General features: G+C 42.1%; 1 protein-coding gene across 11 annotated transcripts in view; it reads right to left on the reverse strand.

The window, feature by feature from the left end:
* The window catches only part of Dock10 (dedicator of cytokinesis 10), a 250,555-nt gene that overhangs the window by 4,988 nt on the left and 225,480 nt on the right, over positions 1-20,087 (reverse strand). For 10 of the 11 annotated variants that reach the window (XM_052750000.1, XM_052750002.1, XM_052750003.1 and 7 more), the window contains 5 exons: positions 18,467-18,589; positions 18,214-18,327; positions 8,765-8,911; positions 6,035-6,245; positions 4,264-4,454 (listed from right to left, as the gene is read on the reverse strand). In XM_052750000.1, coding sequence (XP_052605960.1) covers positions 4,264-4,454; positions 6,035-6,245; positions 8,765-8,911; positions 18,214-18,327; positions 18,467-18,589 — 786 coding nt within the window. Of the gene's footprint in view, positions 1-4,263; positions 4,455-6,034; positions 6,246-8,764; positions 8,912-16,351; positions 16,666-18,213; positions 18,328-18,466; positions 18,590-20,087 lie in introns of those variants that run through there. The other variant, XM_052750009.1, reaches the window with a different exon arrangement.

Genomic DNA, 20,087 nt, shown 5'->3' on the forward strand with positions numbered 1-20,087 from the left:
GCTCATGAAAGTCAGGAAATACAGAAAGCCTTGTAAGTTCCAGAAAAGACTCGCGAGATGCCTCCCCAAGGTTACACCTAAGCACAAAGAGTTACAAGGAAGAAAGACTCTTCAACTTATGCAGCTGCCTACGAGCTGAGCAGCGAACTCCAGGTGAGTTGTCAGCCATGTTGAGGGTATTCAGTGATGTAGCTGCGTCTGAATCATCCATGCTTCTCTAAGGAACGCCTCACTCCCACTCCAGTAGGTAACCCAAAGAAATGTTGGACTTTGCTGGAATCACTACTAGCTTTGTCCTTGGTTCCCTGTCTGGGATGAGCGGATGTTTGGACACGCCTTCCCAGGAAAAGGCATACAACACAGCCCTTCTTGCCTTTTGTCGCCTTCACATACTGCTCGAGTGCCCTTTCTATAACAACTTTGAAAATGGGATTCCTTCCTCATAAACACTTTCACTGAAGTTAAACTTAGTCTTTGTGACATGCAGTGTTTGATGTGTCTGTTGGTTTTCTTTTCATTTAGCACTAAAATGAACACATAATTGTCACGAAAAGACATTCCACAGAGGTAGTGGTGTGCGCACTGCCCTGGCAATCTGTCTTCCTCTGTGCTCCACTTGAAAGTCTTGCTAAGATCTGGGCCAAGGAAGCAGTCATCAGAGTTGCTGAATGAAGGCAGAACCAGTCTGTTTGCTTTTTAGTTTTTATTTTTTGTGGTTCTGGAGGCTGAGTCCAGGGCCTTGCATCACACACACACACACACTCTACCACACCCCTAGCCCTACACACACTGAGATACACCCCTAGCCCTACAATACCAGCTTCTATTCCCACTCAGGCACATGAGCTTATGCTAGTGAAGGAGCTCATTTCTCTTAGTGCATATCACATGTTGGTGTGGCTATGGTGTTTGGGAAGTGTGATGGTTTCCTTTAGTCTTCAACCTGACACAGCCTAAAATCATCTGGGAAAAGAGTCTCAATGAGTGATAGCTTTCGTTGGGTTGGCCCGTGGGCACGTCTGTTAAGGATTGTCTGCCTTAAGTTAATTGACATGGGGCAGACTCAGCCTATAGTGGGCATCTTGACTTTCTAGGCAGGGGTTCCTGACATGCATGAGGGTGGAGAAAGGAGGCTGAGCAAGTGTGCAAGTATGGATTCACTTCTCTGCTTTTGACTGGAGATGTGATATGACTAGCTGTTCGATGCGTCCACCTTGAGTTTTCACAGTGGTGGACTATCACTGGAATTGTAAGCTGGAATAACCCCTTTCTCCCCACAGTTCGTTTTGGTCAGGGTCTTTTACCACAGCAGCAGACGTGAAACTGTGACAGGATGGGAGCTAACGTGGCATCTGAGTCAGGTGGGCATTGCCATGCAGTGGGCACAGTCATTGGTGCTACATTCCCCTTTGGTTCCCCAGGCCTATCCTCCACTCAGCTTTGTGCCCAGGCCTGCTGACCTCTCTTGACTTCCCATTTACTCTATACGTATCTATTTTCGTCTTTTTGAGTCAGCCAGTGGGGACCCAGACAAGAGAGACAGGCAAGACATGAGCATTTCAGGATCGGCATCAGTGATTTTTTTTTTCCCCTTTTGTTACAGATCAAACACAGCAGGGGAAGGCATTGCTACCGGTCTGGTTTTGTTTAAGACTTTAAATTTCTGTCTTCTTCTCTTTAAATATTTAAAAAAAAATTGTTTTTGACATATTTATTAGATTGATTGATTGATTGTGTGTGCGTGTGCGTGTGTGTGTGCATGTGTGTGTGTGCGTGTGTGTGCGTGTGTGTGTGTGCCTGTGTGTGTGTGCGTGTGTGTTAGCATAAGCGCCATGATGCTCATATGGAGGTCAGAGGACAGCTTGTAGGAGTCAGTTACCTTCACGTCTGTAGGTTACAGAGCTCGAACTCAGTCTTCAGGCTCGACAGCAAGTGCCTTTACCCACTGAGCCATGTTTCAGCCCCTCCTTTTCCCCCTCCCCTCCTCCCATGCACATTTGAATGTGTGTCTCTGTGCACTGGCAGAGGCCAGAGGAGACCATTGGGTATCCCACTCTCTCACTCTCTGCCTCATTCCCTTGAGAAGAGTCTCTCACGACATCTGGATCTAGGCTGATAACGAGCAAGCTCCAGTAAGCCTCCCTCCCCATCTTCATTTTCCAGACCTGAGCTCTGGGGTTACAGGCATGCATGCAGCCACACCAAGATTTTTTTTTTTTTTTTTGATTCTGGATATTTGAATGCAGGTCCTCAAGTTTGCCCAACAAATGCAAATGCCCTTATTTCCTGAGCCATCTTCCCAGCCCTGAGACATTAATACTTTGTTCATTACAGGCGTTTCACATTAATTTTGACTTTTAAAAATAGTTATTAAGCTACTATTTTATGTTCATGACTGATTAAACTCTGATGAGAGCCTTACCTCACTCCCCAACCCACAGTGTGGGACAGGTTGGAATACAATCCCAGCATCCTCCTCAGAGAACTCCAGGACAGGTGATGCCTGACCCTTACGGGCTCCCTCGCTTGCTTTGTTCCCAGCAGCCCTCTTGGGCTAGCATGCTTAGTTTTAGGGTGTGTTTATGCTCAGCCGAGTGTGGCTAGCACCTAACCAAGTGCTTGGTTTTCCTCAGTGGTTCCCACATATCAATAAACCTCATTTTATTCTTCCCTATCACTCACTGTTCATTCCTCATACTTTCTGTCATAGCTCTCACAGCCCATAAGCACTTAATACACATTTTTGAACTACTAAACATTCTTTTCTAAAAAAATTATTTAGAATAATAACTTTCTTCACAACAATTATGTATGGAGTGCAATACTTATGAATTGGTTAATTCATTTGTTAGTGGATAGGGGAGGATTAGGGAGAAGAAATTTTCTTTAATCCAAAGTTAGTTATTTCTATTGATGTTTTAAATTTTTTGATGCTTTCAAACTTTTATATAATGAATTTTAGTCATTTTCACATGCCGCACCCTTATCTCATCTATCTTTCTCTCCCACTGGAGTTTTCTTCTTGAGGCTTCCCCCTGGTTCCTTAGCCATGAGGTAAATGCAAATCAAAATGACTCTGAGATTCCATCTTACACCAGTCAGAAGGCTAAGATCAATAACACTAATGACAACTTATGCTGGAGAGGATGTGGAGCAAGGGGAACACTCCTTCACTGCTGGTGGGAGTGCAAACTTGTACAGCCATTTTGGAAATCAGTATGGAGGTTTCTCAGAAAACTGGGAATAAATCTATCTCAAGACCCAGTTATACCACTTTTGGGCATATACCCAAGGGATGCCCAATCATACCACAAGGACACATGCTCAACTATGTTCATAGCAGCATTATTCATAATAGCCAGAACCTGGAAAACAACTTAGATGCCCCTTAAAGAATGGATAAAGAAAATATGGTACATATACACAATGGAGTATTACTCCTGTTTCTTTTTTAACATTTTATTCTTTGAGGATTTTATACATAAGTACACTATACTATCATCATGTCCACCTCCTACCCTTCCTGAGTCTCCCCTGTACCCTCTGGAATTAATGACCCTTTCTATATTACTATTGTTTTGTACACACTCACCCCCACATAAACAACCTCCTGCACCCAATTAGTGTTGCCTATATGCACATGGGTTTGGGGCTGGTCACTTAGGTTTGGGAGACCTACCATGGGTCTTTCATGACTGCCTTTAGCTCTCATCTAGAAATGGGGCCTCATAAACCTTTTCTACATCCATGTAAGCATTAGTCTAGTTTCAAAGATGCAGAGAAGAAAAGCCTTAGATGGTTACTGTTATCAACTGACAGAATCCAGAATCATCCAGGAGATAAATTTCTGGGCATGTCTGTGAGGGATTTTCAAGATTAGCTGAATTGGAATGGGAAGACTCACTCTAAATGTGGGTAGCATTATTCCATGGCTGGATAGAAATTATTTCAACATCAGCATTCTTTTATTTTTTCTAGACTGTGGGTGCATTGTGGCCAGTCACTTCCTGTTTCTGCCACCAAACCTTCCTTACCTCATTGACTTTACTCACAGACCATGACCCAGAACAGCCCCTCTATCCCTTAAGTTGTTTAACCTTAGGTATTTGGAGGTATTTGTTCACATCAATGAAGAAAGTAACTAATGCAGACAGTACCACAAGCAGCCAGAATGTTTCTTATATACTTAAAAAGATTCCTAGAGCATTTTATAGCAAGTTTCGCTGGACATGTGAGTCTTAGCTCTGGGCAATGCTTACTGACCTTCACGCTGACACTGCCTTGCAGTTTGAGCTGCAGTCTGATCATGTCCACCTCATCTGTCGTGCACAGCTGATTAAGCTCAGAGACCTTCCTGGACATCTCATCAATTGCCACTTCAATGGGATTCAGTTCTGTACTCGACTGGCTGATGACCTGGATCCTCTTCTTCACGTAGGGGAACAAGTGGCTGGCTGCACAAAAGCCACACAAAGATTTAAAGGGAAAGAAAAGTCCCAGGTTCCTGTGAAAGTCCTCAGGATTTTGTATTGTCTCCAGCTCCTTCTCCCGGTGTCCCTTCCCACTTTCACAAGCTCACACCAACCTTCTTGGGGCTGCGTTAAGACCACCAGAGCAGCCAAAACCAAGGATTATGGCATGTGCTGAAACTAGTCACTGGAATAAAATCCACAGGGACCTCCAGTCACGACTTCTCACTGTAGAGAACAGCATATAGGAGCTCTACTCCTGATAAATGTTTTTACCACAATCGTCTGGGTCAGCTTCCTGAAGGTGAATGCTTTTCAGAGTTTGGAAGTCAGTGTGATTCTTGGTGGTTCAATTAAAAACTGGAGTCTCTCAAGGTAGTTGGGTGTCTTCCTCCAGAGGACCCTTGCTCATTTCCCTTTGGGGGCTTAGCATCCTAGACCTATCTATGCCCCTACATTTAAAAAAATTAATTTATTTTTTATGCCATCTTCCCTGGATATCTTCTTTCACTTTCGACTTTTTTTCTACCCCAGCGTGAGCACCACGAGGGCATAGTCATATTTTATTTACTCGAATTGCCAGGACCCTGGGGAGATCCACCATCTAGTAAGCTCACAGTGTCTGTTAACAAATGAAAGGTGACTCGTTCACAGGGTAGATGCAGAAAGCATAGGATGAGGTATTGCAGATCAAGGCCTTCCTTCATTCTAGAGAAGAGCTGGAATCCTACAGTGGGAAGAATTTTGCCCTAAAGCCTATGATGCCAATAGCTGCTAACGCAGAAGCAGGTAAGGGTGGATTCAGGGAGGGGAGGGGAGAGTTTAGTGTCCGTGTCTTTACCATGGCATGACACCATGACACTTGTGAATATCTCACCTCCAGGGACAGGATGGCAAACTAACTCTATTGACAGTGTCTGTCCAAGCCTCTTTTTTTTTTTTTTCATTTTATTGTCATTTTGAGGTGGAATCTGGCTATGTAGCCCAGGTTTGCTTTGAACTTAGGCTCCTTCCCACTACTGAAATTAGACTTGCTCACCATCCCAGCTGGCTGTGGGGTTTCCTCTTAGCAGAACATAGTGGGCAAGTCTCCTGTTCCCCCAAAGAGCTCTAGGTTAACCCATTTCGGGAACCTATCTGCAGGACTGACGTAACCTCCTATGTATGTCCCTATGTGCAAGTGCACCTGTGCATGTGTGCATGTGTGTACTCATATGCACACGGTCAGTACTGCTCTTCAGAAGTCCATTGCCTTGTTTCTGAGACAGGGTCTTTTATGAGATGGGGACGTGGGGTTCCCTGATTAGGCTAAGCTGGCCGGCCAGAAAGTGCTAGGGCTCCACCTGTCTCTGCCTGCTCAGTGCTGGGATTATCAATACATGCTTGCATGCCTGGCTTTTTTGGTGGGCTCTGGGACGGAACTCACGTTTTCATGCTTGTATGGTAAGCATTTTACTATCTGTGCCGTCTCCCCAGCCCCTGCAGTAACATCTGACTTCTGCTAATCCAGCCCCAAAGAAGACAGTCTTGGCCTGAGGTGGGGAAGGTTGGCACCCTACACTTACTGGTCAAGACAGTCCTCCGCTTGCATTGCTCGGCCACTCCGCCATGCTTCTTGCCTGACAGAGTGAAGGGTGTCTCAAAGACAAAGCGATTGATGTTGTGATGCATTTCAAAATCTGTCTTCCGGTCCTCTATCTCCTTTTCTTCAAAGAAGGGTGTGACATAGGTCACCTGAATATAGGCATATTTGGGGTCCAGATCCTTGGGGTTTACCTGTGTCAACACAGTAAGGGTATAGCAAGAGTAGTGAGCTGCAGGTGATTTATGAGTTCCCTTGCTGCCTCCTTGTGGATAAAAGGCTCTTATGCTCTTTAGGCCACACAACACTTTAGGCCACAGAAGACTGGGTAGCTGGCAGTGGGTAAGAAACCTGGCTCTGGCTAGCAACAAGGGTCTAGTGCTAACTCACTATGCTGGAGCCAGATCTCCTTGTGGATCTTTTCAACACTGATTCCTGGCTAGGGCATTATTTAAACTTTTACTTTATGTCCCTTCTGTAATGAGTCACGCTTGTGCAGAGTAAAAGTTTCTTGGAAGCAGAAACACTTCTATTTGTTCCTCTGTGGTATAGCCGTGTACTTACACTGGTACCGTTGGCTTTGGACTGTTAATGCAGAGAAAGGTTCCTTGCCTCCTTTAGCAGACTACCCGATTGCCTGTTAAATGACTGCAAATTTTTGTATTTTCATTTTTGACGTGTGTGTTGCATGTGGGCATATGAGTCTTTGTGTGTGTGTGTGTGTGTTTTCATGGGCACTGGTGCATTTGTGGGGACCTGGGAATCATCCTCTTTAGCTCTTCCGCCTTATCCAATGATGCACAGTCTCTCAATAAAACCCAGAGCCCACCTATGATAGGGTTAGTCTTATGTTTCAGTTTGCTCCAGGGAATCCTAGGCCTCTGCCCTTGAAGGCAGGAATTGCAGGTGGGCCACCATGCCCAGCTGCCATTTACATGGGTTTCTGAGGATGTGATCTCAGGTTCCCATGTTTGGGTGGTACTTGCTTTAATTAGCTTTAACTGCTGAGCCATTTCCCCAGCCCCAAGTTTTTGCATTTGCTGTATCTCCAATCCTTATAAGCAATAACCCATTCTACCCAACTTCTTTGCCAACTCTGCTTTGGTTCCTAGTCTTAATAATAGGAAGGAAATGGGCTGGACAGCTCAAAGAAATCTGAGGAGACTCTTCTGGCTCTCCTTTGAGCGTGGGAAGGATGATTCTCAGCCTGTTTCCTGAGACATATTGATTTTTTAGACCTTTTTCTAATCTTCTCTATCTTTTTATCCATCCACTTCCTACCTAATTCTAGAAATTTCAGGAACCTTTTAACTATGTTTTATAATGCTGTTATTACTTACATTGCCAGGTAGGCACAATTGTAATCATTTTACACATTCAAATGGAACTTTAGGATGGATCACTAATAATTACCAGTGAATACAAGCTAGTATAGTGGAATGAAGACCTGGGCTGTTCTGATATGACATTTACCTTTTTTCTCATCCCTGTGTTTACTTTTTTTGTGTGTGTGTATGGATCACTACTACAATAGTTCTGCCTGCTTTTATAGGGAAGTCAACTGTATCGTTCAAGCTAAGAATGATGGATATATTTTTAATAACTTGTACCTAGACCCATGAATTTTGTGCCAAATTCCTCCAAATTTTCCTCTCAGTCACACTCTTACCCAACCCGCCTTCCAAAGACCTGCCATCCTAAACACAAATGGTCCTTCCTATCAGCATGGATTGGGCTCCTCAGAATGCTCCTGACTTTCAGTAGCACATCTTACCCTGCAATTGGCTGCTCAAAGATCACCTCCTCTGGGTAGCACTGCCCAAGCAAACTGAGCTGTCTATAGCCCCATGCCCTGGGCTTTTCCTGCACTGCCTGGTAATCTTTCTCATGGTTCTCTAATGCATTCTATTTAGTCAACGATTCATACAAGTTTTTCCATGCATATGAACTGAGAGGTGATTCTGTGTCCCAGCTCCTAGCTCCGGGTATGGCATACAAGTAGATGCTTGCTAGAGGTTGGCTGAAGAATGGTAATGCAGGGGAAGCTTGAGAGTAGTTTAATGAGAAGATGTGTTGCTTCCTGGAGTCAGGAAGAGGTTCTTCGGATTTTCTCAACTTAATAGCATGTGATAGCAAGTCTGATTCTATTAGAAAGGACAGCTCTCCCAGAATGATGCAGCTTGCAAAGGCCTCCTGGACTGGGTAAACAAATATGTTCTACTTGTTTTCCTTCAACTCTGCTTCTGAGCTCAGCCACTTTAATATTTTCACTGCTATCCACATGCAAATGGATTACAGGTAAAGTAGAAGACTTGCTAAATTAAAGTTACTCAAGTAAAATCTTGCAACAGTGTCGGGGAGATGCCCCAGTGGTTAAGAGTGCTTACTGCTCTTGCAGATGACCTGGATTTGGTTAGTAGCACCCATGTGCTAGTTCATAACCACCTACAACTCCAGTCCAGAGGACCTAGTGCCCTCTCATGACAACTGTGAACACTTGCACAAACATGGCACTCAACAATTCATATAGATACAGACACATAAATGAAAAAGAAAAAGGATATCCCCCCCACAAACGTACTGCTCAACTAATGAGCAAAATGTCTAATACTTTGGGTAGTTTATTTTGCATGATCAACTGGGAAATTAAAATGGTAGCTAGAAAATAAAAAGGATCAATTCAAGTCACGTTGTATGAGCACTGTTTCCCTACCTTATTGGAGTCCTGGATTATCTTCACGTTGTCTGGTCCGAATTTGTCTGCATAGAGCTTGAGAAGTCTTTGGGAAATCTCCGAGAGACCTGTCAGCTTAGGCTCTTTGTAGATATACTCTTTACCTTCCTCCTCCTCAAAGAATCCCTAGGGGAGACACACAGCGAGCCACCTGCTTTATTAGAGAACTCCCGTGACAAATTCCAGCAAGACAAAAAGCCACTGACTAAAAAAATGGTCCTGTTTTTCAGTCGTCTGAAGCCATTAATTAGCAGCCTATGGAGTTCAAACCAGAAAAGGAGAAAGCAAAGGAAATAGAATACTGTGCCATAAACAGATAATAACATAAATATTCCTCTGAGAGGCAAAGGAATGCCAGCCAGTGCATATCCTACACATATCTTCTCTTCTTGTAGAAATCAGAAGTACTTGCTTGCATATAAATTGGAGGAAGAATGCCCTCTGGTGGTAGTCTTAAGTAGAACACAAAATTTTGAGTATTTGGCAATTTTTAGAACATTAATTGCCATTTTAAGTTAAGTCTTCTATAAGTCTTTAAAAATAGGACAGGTGACACCATATGACATGCAAGGGTATCTAAATGTGTTACCACACATTCCCACATTATCTGGTTGAAGACCTGAGACACTGTATTGTTATTGTGACAGAAATTACAAATGGTATGCTCCAATTACAGCTATTTAAAAATATCCACATTAATACATCTTCAAAGACTTTCAGGTACAAGCTAGCCATATGTAACTTAATCACTCAGTTATTAAATTCTTGAAAACCTGGACTTTGCAGGACTAAAAATAACACTCACACCATTATTTTTATTCCATAAGATCCCAGTGGGTTTTAGCCTTTTTAAATCTGTCTGGTTTGAAGCCAAGGAAAAAGAAGATCCTATTATCTGTAGATAACTAAGTGAGAAATTCCCTATAATTCATTCTCTTTGAAGAGACAGGAGCATGTCTCCTCCTGACCCTGTGGAATAGATGTGAGCTCAGAATATTAGATGAGCTCAGAGTGAAGAACCTGCATTATCTGTTTCTTCTGATGGCAGAGTTTACCTATGAAGAAATGGATTTTGAAGTCTGTAAAACTACTGAGTCCAAAAACAAGCAAACAAACAAACAAACAAACAAAAAACCCCAACAACACTATTAAAAAATTGTTTTTGAGGGGTTGGGGAGATGGCTCAGTGGTTAAGCATTTAGCAGCAAGTGTGAAGGCTGGAATTTCAATCCTTAGAACCCAGGGCTTCGGACTGCCTTCCTGTAATTCTAGCCCCAGAAGGTGGAGAAGAAGGTGCCTTCAAGTAAGCTGGTTAAGGAGACTAGCCATATCAATGATCTTGGAGGTTGACTGACAGGCTCTGCCTCATTGAATAATATGGAAGAGTGAGCCAGGATGATTCTCTCTCCAGCCTCTACATGTATGAGCACTCATGTGCACACAGACCCCCAACACATGTGTGCCCATACTCGTGCAAACACACACCTATGCATGGCAAATACATACATATGCATGGCATTCACACAAATGGAAGAAAGAAAAATTATTTTTGACTACAATATTCATTACTTGTGAAAAATTGTGGACCAATGTCCTAATGCTGTATTTTTGATGGGTGGTATGAGGCTACTTAAGAATAATGATTCAACTCACAACTGTTTGGTGCTGAATATCTGCATAGTCCTTGTTCTTGGGCCAATGTGACCATCAACAGCTCATTATACAACACAGAGGGCTATAGGGTTGCAGAAGCCAATGCCCAGGATCCATTTCCCAGCTCTGTCCTGTCAAGCAGGCACTGCCTATCTGCTTGCCCATCTTCCTAATTGACACTGAGTTTTCAGGGCATGAGACAATGCATCCCCAGCTTTTGACACATTGTCTGGCCTTAGGAAGAGGGTCACTGTATTTGCCAGATGAATAAGTAGATGGATGAAATTGTTTTTGGAAGGCATATATCTCATGAAGGTATAAATACACCTGGCAAAGATCCCCTTGCTCTTTATTAAAAAGCTAATATTGAATAATTCTTTGATAAACATGCAAACCCAAGTAGCTGATTTTGAACTTCTGTGTAACCCTGAATGGCTAGAAGGTGGCCTATGATGTGGAGAGCACAGAAAGCTGAAAATTGGTTCCTGACCATTCCCCTAGACCCCGCAGGGGTGAAAGAGGTCTGATTCTCTTCCTGTGGGACGCCTGCCTGCTCTGCTTCTTCTACTGCTGACTGTGGGCTTTAACCCAATTTAAGGTCAGGAGTCAGCAGCGAAAACTGACAGATTGACACATCAGAGGAGAAAGCCTGGGGAAGCTAAACACCAGGATTCCCAAAGGGTCTCAGCCAAAGCAACATTTACAATTTCAATTGCAACAGAAAAAAGAAAGTCTCCAACTTCAGGAAAAGACTCCATCCCCATCGCTCCCCTCCACCCCCATGGCATAGAAACTAGTGTAGAGAGACATGTTCTCTGTGACTTTTCCTCCTGACAAATTTCTAAATCCTGGGTCAGCAGGGAGTGGACAGATGCAGACCTTTGTTGTGGTCATTGTGACTTTGTGACCTCAGTTGTAACCCATGATTTTCTTTCATGCCTCCTCCTTGGCCTGTAGGATGGAGAGCATACATTCAGCCATTGTGTTAGGAACTCCTAGGTGCAGTGTCTGGTCCACAAAGGACCATTCGTGAGTATTAACTAGGATAATGATGATGACAACCAAGGCAGACTTCATGGTCATCAAACAGGTTGAGTTCTGACTTGCATGTAAAGCTTACTGCAGTTTCATTGCTTAAGAATACAATACCCAGCATCTCTTCCATCAGAGCTGTACATTTTCCTTATTACAGCATGTCTTCTTGATGATCATCACAATATTTGGGCAATTGATTGGTGAGAAACAAATAATCCTTAGAACTTTTTCCTCCTGAAGTTTTCTTTTTGTGTATGGTGCTATATGTGTGATGAGTAATCATGTGTATGAGTGTGTGTATGTGTGTGTGTGTGGGGGGGGGTCTAACATGGACCACATTTGTTGTAGAATATTATTTTAAGGTGTGTTACCTTTGTTTATGTTGCATTTGTTTAATTCCGTGAAGTTGTGTTACTGTGCCTGTCTAAGACACCTGATGATCTAATAAAGAACTTAATGGCCAAAAGCAAGGCAGGAGAAAGGATAGGTAGGGATGGCAGGCAGAGAAAATACATAGGAGAAATCTGGGAGAGGAAGGAACCAGAGGAAGAGGAGGACTTTAGGGGCCAGCCACCCAGCTACACAGCCAGATACAAGGTAGAAATAACGAAAGGTATACAGAGTAAGAAAAAGGTAAGAGGCCAAAGGCAAAAGGTAGATGGGCTAATTTAAGTTAAGAAAAGCTGGCAAGAAACAAGCCATGCTAAGGCCAGGCATTTATAATTAAGAATAAGCCTCCATATGTGATTTATTTGGGAGCTGGGTGGCAGGACTCCAAGAGAAAAAACAACTAACAACACACATTAGGTGTCTTTCCTGGATCACTTTTCACCTTTAGTTTTTGAGACAGGATTTCTCATGGAACCCGAAGCTTATGGACTTGGCTAGGCTAGGCTGTTTGACCAGTGAGCTTCAGATACTCTTCTGTCTCTGTTCTCAAGGCCAGGGTTACAGGTATCTGTTGCCATGCCACATGTTTTTCATGTGGGTTCTGGGGATTTGAACTGGATTCCTTGTGCTTGCATAGTAAGCACTCTGAAACTCAGCCATCTTCCTAACCCCAGACATCCCCCTCTCCTTGTGCGTGTGTGCCTGCATGCACACATGCATGTGGTGTGATGGAGTGTATCACTACTGATAATTTTGAGACAGAAGTATGAAGAAAGAGGGATAGTAGAATTAATATGTTGCCTGTCAGGGTTTAAGAAAGGCACTTTTTGAGTCAGACCAATGGCAGCTGTGGAAATACTTGGAATGGATGCTTACCTTTTGACAAGGAAATCATTAAAGAGGGCAGAGGCCACTGAGCTGCCAGGCATGATCTGAGGGAAAGCTTCACTCCCAGACATGCCCACAGAGTCAGTGATTTAGGAGTGGGCTGTGTATGATGCAAACCTGTAACACGAATTGCTAAATGGTCTTATTAATAAAAACAAACCTGAAGCCAGATATTGGGGTGAAATCTGAAAGATCAGAGAAGCAGAAGAAGCCACAGCCAACCTCACTTCACCAATCCTATTTCCACGAATCCTTAGACTGATAGCCTCTGAGTCCTCACCCCTGAGGATCTCAGTTGAACTGCTGCTTAGTTCCTGTCTCCTCACACCTTATATACTATTCTCCACCCAGCCATGTCACTTCCTGGGGTTAAAGGCGCGTGTGCTTTCTAAGCAAAGGCGTGAGGTCTCAAGTGCTGGGATTAAAGGCATGTGCCACCACTGCCTGACTCTGTTCTCAGTGTGGTGTTGAACTCACAGAGATCCAGATGGATCTCTGCCTCCCAAGTGATAGGATTAAGGGTGTGTGCCACCATTGTCTGGCCTCTATGTCTAATCTAGTGGCTGGCTCTGTCCTCTGATCCCTAGATAAGTTTATTAGGGTACACAATATATCACCACACAAACCAAGGGCAGCTTCCCACTTTGCTCTGGTGTCCAGGTTGTGAAATGACTGCATTTCCAGGCAGTGGGAAATGTGGTCTGCTCATGGCTATAGCTGGTTTGATTTTTATCCAAAGTTATTTCATAATGCAGCATGTGCCTTAATGTGTTGTCATTCTGTTTTTTTCTTTTCGAGACAGGGTTTCTCTGTGTAGCTTTGCGCCTTTCCTGGAACTCACTTGGTAGCCCAGGCTGGCCTCGAACTCACAGAGATCCGCCTGCCTCTGCCTCCCGAGTGCTGGGATTAAAGGCGTGCGCCACCACCACCCGGCATGTGTTGTCATTCTGAAGCAGCACATTCTAGTTAAGCAAGTAATTTGGGTCGGTCAACACATGTAGACTGTGAAACCTTAAGGCATTAAGCATGGATATAAATCCACTTCAATGGACTGACAAATAAAATTATTGATTCTGTTCTAGATTTTTTTTTTACAAGTTCTTCAGAATATTGAAGTGACCTTGGATCAGAACTGGGATGTCAAATATAACTGCCCCTGCTGTAATGTTAGAATGGTCCAAAGTTCACAAATAAAATAATTCGGACCAAGAAGAATCAGTGTAGAAAGTGTTAGCAGTAGGCTAAAAGCTTTGAGAAGAGAAAACACAAGAATGCAGAAAAATTGTTCCTAGTAAATAGGAGTTCATTATGTTTAGTCTCTCTCTCTCTCTCTCTCTCTCTCTCTCTCTCTCTCTCTGTGTGTGTGTGTGTGTGTGTGTGTGTGTGTGTGTGTGTGTGTGAGAGAGAGAGAGAGAGAGAGAGAGAGAGAGAGAGAGAGAGAGAGAGAGAGAGCCAAGATCAGTGACTTTCATATAGGCACAGAGCTGGAAGAGCATATCACATCCCAAACAGATATGTTATTTTATTTTCAAACTGCTCATGTACTTTCTCCACTCCCTCCAAGCTCTTTTCCATCAGATTATGAAATGCATCTACACTGAAGGAGACATGACCAAGAGTCATCAATCTATATCTGTTGATGCACCAAATAAATCCCACCCCCTGTATTTTTCAGCTAATTCTAGGAATATCTGATCTATGAAGCTATGCAATGAGCACTTGTTGGCTTGCTTTCTTACTAAAGGCTAGGGCCTAAGGGTTTCATTGGTTACAGGCAGTGTTTGATTACAACTGGTGTTTCCTTACTCTGGCAATGGATCCTTGAGGAAACTTGGAGAGATGTTTTCTGCAGGCTGTTATATCCATAGCCTGCCAGCTGCTGTGTGAGAAACTCCATGCTATGCACGACTTGCAGTTTTTAAAAAAGTCCCTGCTGTGAAGAAAGAGTTTTCAACTTGTTTGCTAATGTCTGCCACATTGCAGACTTGGTTAATATTAAATACCCTAGCCAGTACAATAAAATGAGAACAATGGTCCACACAGTGCACTAATGTACTCAAAGGACTTTGTAGAGGCAAAGAGCTCATTTCATGTTATATTCACATTATTATTATTTTTTTAGCATGATTGCATGATGCATCAGTGTGTATGTTAAAAGGTGTGTTTCAGAAGAATATAGAACGCCATCTTGAATAAGAAGCTACTTTTTTGAGTACAGGGGTTATACTAATCATGCACTGGAGCGTTCATCTCTGAGCTCTGGAACCTTCATTCTGCACAGGTTCAGGAGGATGCGCAAGCCTACTTTGGTTTACTTATTATCATCAAGGTGAAGGGATGGGAGCTGTCTACTCCTGTTGAATACCGCAGTTCACACTTACTATTTGGTGCCCTGGTGTGGGCATTTGAATATCATTTGCATAATGGTCATTAGAGCTCTAATTTGCTACTTGTCGGGATGAACTCCACAGGTTCTCCTTGTCCAAAGGCAGTTGATGGTGGAACTTATGGAGGGTCATGCTTAGGTAATATCATCAGGTCTGCACATAGTAAAAAAATATTTTTTCTTCTGAGCTCTGATTGGATTTATTTTTCTTAACGAAAGGCAATTGATAGTCCTGCCACTGTTACAAAAGAGTCAGGTATACCACCAGAATATTTTTAACAAATCTGAAAAAAGAAAAATGTTAGGTCATTTGAAAGCAACATCCCCCAATGGCCTCCTCAGTCTATTTAGTACGTGATTTCCCAAGCATTCTTCTAGTAGGTAAGTTAAGGATGAACTCATGAACTCAAGTTTGTAAATGAAGGTATAAAATACCCACATGGCATGGAGGTAGGAAGGAATTTAAAGAATTACAAAAAAGTATGCATTGTTCATAGGAGAAGAGCTGAATGGTGACAGAATGTGGGTACTGAAAGAATTTTACTCTCCACTTTAATGGACAATAATTATATCAAACCACATAAAGATACCATTTTCGTAGGTTAAAATAATGCTAAAGATAGGTAATTTCAAAGACAATTCTTTTTCCAAGAGTTCTTGATACTGGTAGGTAATTTCTGGTCTGATAATATTCTGGGTCTTTCTATACCTCTTTCCACATCTCTGAAGAATTTGCCTGTTGGGTGAAGATTTTTTTTTCTTAATTCTTTGTGTTTGAAATTGTTAGCATCATCTCTAAAGGATAAAACTCTGTCAATAGACAGCCCTATTTCTCAAAGGGATTCCTTGCAAAGGACTCTGGGAAGGATTCTAGTCTCTAGTCCTGTAAATAGCCACTATTTCAACTTCTCACCACCTTCAACTCCATACGCAATGATTCTCAACCTGTGAGTTGTAACCCATTGGGGTTTCATATTACTATTCATAACAGTAGCAAAATTACAGTTATGAAGTAGCAATGAAAATAATGTTATGGTTGGGGGGGGGGGTCACCACAACATGAGGAACTGTATTAAAGGGTCACAGCATTGGGAAGGTTGAGAGCCACTGCCATAAGATTTGACTCATGATAGCTCAAATAAGCAGGTGAGCTCCAGTATTAAATCTATTCTGAATCTATTTAAGGTGTGTGATATTTGTATCTACTGTGTGTGTGTGTGTGTGTGTGTGTGTGTGTGTGTGTGTGTGTGTGTGTGTGTGAAACTTCTAGATTACACCCTCTACTTTTGTGGAGAAATGTAGTGTGCATAAAAAAAGATACATTTTTTGTAATTCAGGTAACTGGAATAAATAGAATTTAGTTCAAGAAAAGCAAGATGGCTCCATAAAGAATCAAAGCAGCTATCTCACTCTTTATACCCAGTGTTGATCTGTACAAAAATGTTAAGGTTCAGTAAAACTGTGAGGAGGGAAGTGTGAGGATTATTAGTGATGCAAAGGGACACAGAGAGAATGAACTTACCACAGCCTGGAACAATCAAGACCAAAGGAAGAAAAGAGCAAACATCTGCATTAAAAACCAGTAGGAAAGCAGCAAGGCCTGTTCCACCTGTTCAGGAGCTCCTGTCTCACACCCTGGTGTGCATAGTCAGAGCATTAATGGAAGCTTGTTCCTCTTTCATTGGCAAGTCACCTGAAGATTTGCCATTGTATCCTGGTTAGCAACACACCCCTCACATGCCATTGTTTCGCTGCTCAGTTCGTCTGTGTTTTCCCTCCAGTCATCCAACCCCTAAATCCCCTTCTTGGTGGGATTTTGTGTTATTTTTTCTTGCTAATGCTCCGCTGACGCCACACAGTGTATATTTCTTCTGATATACCATTTCCTCTCATCTGAAGGTCCTTTCACATCTTTCTCTTCCTCAGCAGATACTCACACTGCGTCTAGCTCAGATTCTTTTTATCCCCCTTTCCTGTGTCTATAATTAACTTTTCTCTATAGACTCTTCTCATATCACTACATTTCTCTGTTTCTACAGTTGTGATGCTGTTGGGTACTGAGAGGTTTCCAGGTAGGATGAAGTTGATTGCTGGATCATGGGTCCTTTTCAGGTAGACAGATTCAGAAGTTAGTTTTAAAGATACCTTTTGTGACCAGAGGAAAGTCTGTTTTTCTAAAGACTTCAGTGGGAAATTATCTATATGAACAACAGTGGACCAGACTCCATCTGTAGCCTTAATAGATTCTGAGGAGAAGCTGTGAGCAACCGTGCCTCAGATGAGGGAGACGAAACAAGTGAGGGGTCTGAGAGCCACTGTGAGTATAAAATAGGCTGCTGTATCTGTCTACACGAGCCAAAAAGACTTCTGCTGAGCTAGAAGAATGCCACAGCCTTTCTGAAAAGGAACCATGGTGTTCCCTGGTATATACCTTTAAAGCATCACTACTGAGAGATAGTCATAATTAGTAACACGTCCCTTCAGGCCAATGCAATGGCTAGCTAATATCTTTAACCCTGTTTATTGCTAATGCAGTGCATTGGGAAAGATAACTTTAAAATCACGTTGGCCTGTGACACAGGAAACAATATATCCCTGTGATGGTCTGCTTTGAAACAGTGGTGATTTGAAAACAAGAGATGATTTGAAAACAACTCACATGATTGCAAAGTCAGTGTTTGGAAAATGTGGGCAATTTAGGGTGCTGTTTCTTAAAACACGCCTGATTTGATTTTACTTTAATCTATCACGTAAACCTGTTAGATATGTTAGGGTAAGATTCAAAGCAAAGAAGACGAAAAAGAAGTCTCCTCTAATTCCAAAAGCTAAGAATGACTTTTTTTTTTTTAAAAAAAAAAACTTAACATGTATAAGTTTCATAGATTTCTCTGCATATTTGTGATTAATACATCCATACAAGCAAACTGATAAGCAGTCACATTCATAGAAACACTCTCATAAATTCAGGCACATCCCTCCCCTAGTCCACTGGTATATGTAGTCAGATGTCTTACAAAGAATGGAAGACAACAATTGGAATGGAGTGGTCAGGCTGTGTTACTTCTAGAGTACTCACCTGCCCGTAAAATGCCACTCTGTAGTAGCGACCAAACAAGCGCTTCTCGGAATTCACCACCTCTGCCACTTTCAGATAGGACCGGTGAATATCATAGTAGAGATCGGATAATTTCTGAAACCGTAAACCGGAGGGGCTTTGTGAGGACAATGCCGACATAAAAAGAGAACATTGCTACGTCTGAATGCTGTAAGTCATCTGCCAACTCAAAGGGAGAAAGTTCCACGGCTTTCTAGGGGGATGGAACACATACTTTGAAGTCTCGTTGCTTTTCAAAGACAGCGATGATGGGCTTATTGACATCAGCGATGAGTTCATATCTTTCAGACTTCCAAAGGAACTCCACGCACATGTATAGCTGTTCCACCAGGATATTCTGCAATTTTTCCCGAGAAAATGAGGTTTCTATGTGATTAAAGATGTAGCTCATGCCTGAAATTTTAGCCTTAAGTGATTTCTGGATTCCTGATCTTCATTATTGAGATTACAGCCCACCATGGGATTGCTGTACCTTCTTGGATTCCCCTGTCTCCCTCTCATTATCACGGACTAAACCATGCAATGGATGTACCGAGTTCAGACTTTTTTAGTTCTTTCCAAGGCTATTGTCCCTGATGCTTAATTCCCACCCCTGCCCCTTCACTCTCAGACGTGGAGCAGTTTTCTAGCTAACAGGTTTCTCTCTCCAATGTCTGCTCTTCAGTGATACTTCTTTTTAAAACATAAATCTGCTCCCAAGATCTCCACCCCCATAAACCTTTGTGGAAGTCTTGTTTATACAACACTATCTGATTTCTCCAGACTCACATTCAAGATGGTTCACAATCCCTCTTTTGCATTCTGTCCTTGTTTTTCACCCTGCCTCCAGCTTTTTGCCTCACTCCATCCTTAGGATGCTTCTGTCCTCTACACTATTGCTCATGCTGCTGATGCACCTGTAATAACACTCCTTTCTTACACGATACCTTGGTGTTCTATCTAACATTAATATTCATTATACAAATTTAGAGAGCTTTTACTGATGCCTATTCACCTCCGTTGCAGTCACTTTCATGTAAAAAACTGTCATCCTTTAATTTACCAAAAATAGAATGCCTCAATTCATAGTATTTGGACATCTATTTTGAACGGACTACTTTTCACCTTGAAGAAAATCTGTTTTTATTTCCAAGATTCTAAAGTCTTCAAAAGCAGGGAATATGCTTGATTTATCTTCATTTTCCTGCTCTTAATACAATGTCTTTCAGAGTGGTGCTATATTAATTAATACATCCAACCGTGTGAAATTATAAATTATTAATCTCTAAAGCAAGCATATGTGATTTGAATATTTCTGACAGCATCTTTTGATAAAAGGCTCTTACACATCATTTGCAATCATGACTATAAACTCCAATTATATTTACTATAGTCACACGCAGTATGCACCAAGCTAATGTGGAATTGTTTGCAAAAGTTCATAAAAACTCATCTCCCAAATTTGTTTTCTTTCTTCCACACCTACATTAATACTAAGACATTAAAAAAATCAGCTTATGGAATTTTACTTCTTGGTGAAAGAAACTCTGTTGTATTCACCAGAATTGTTGTTATGTGGTTTCTACTAGAAAACTGCTTTTTCATGAGAACTACCCAGCTAACATATCAGAAGGCTTCCCCACAGAAATCGTGAACCCTTTTGCTGAGCCAAATTTGTAAATAAATAAACTTGTGTAAGAAACAGCTGTGACGAGCGCATAAAAAATTTAGTATCCCTTATTACATTTTCCCAGAGAGTAGAGACTGTGCATCTTACAGAAGAGCTGACTATATACATCTGAGTAAGGGAAATAAATCAGGCTCAGTGTAAAATTTCAAGGAAGATTATGCTTTAT

Source organism: Peromyscus californicus, unplaced genomic scaffold (assembly GCF_007827085.1).
Source record: "Peromyscus californicus insignis strain IS unplaced genomic scaffold, ASM782708v3 Scaffold_21__1_contigs__length_65335640, whole genome shotgun sequence".
Taxonomy (NCBI): domain Eukaryota; kingdom Metazoa; phylum Chordata; class Mammalia; order Rodentia; family Cricetidae; genus Peromyscus; species Peromyscus californicus.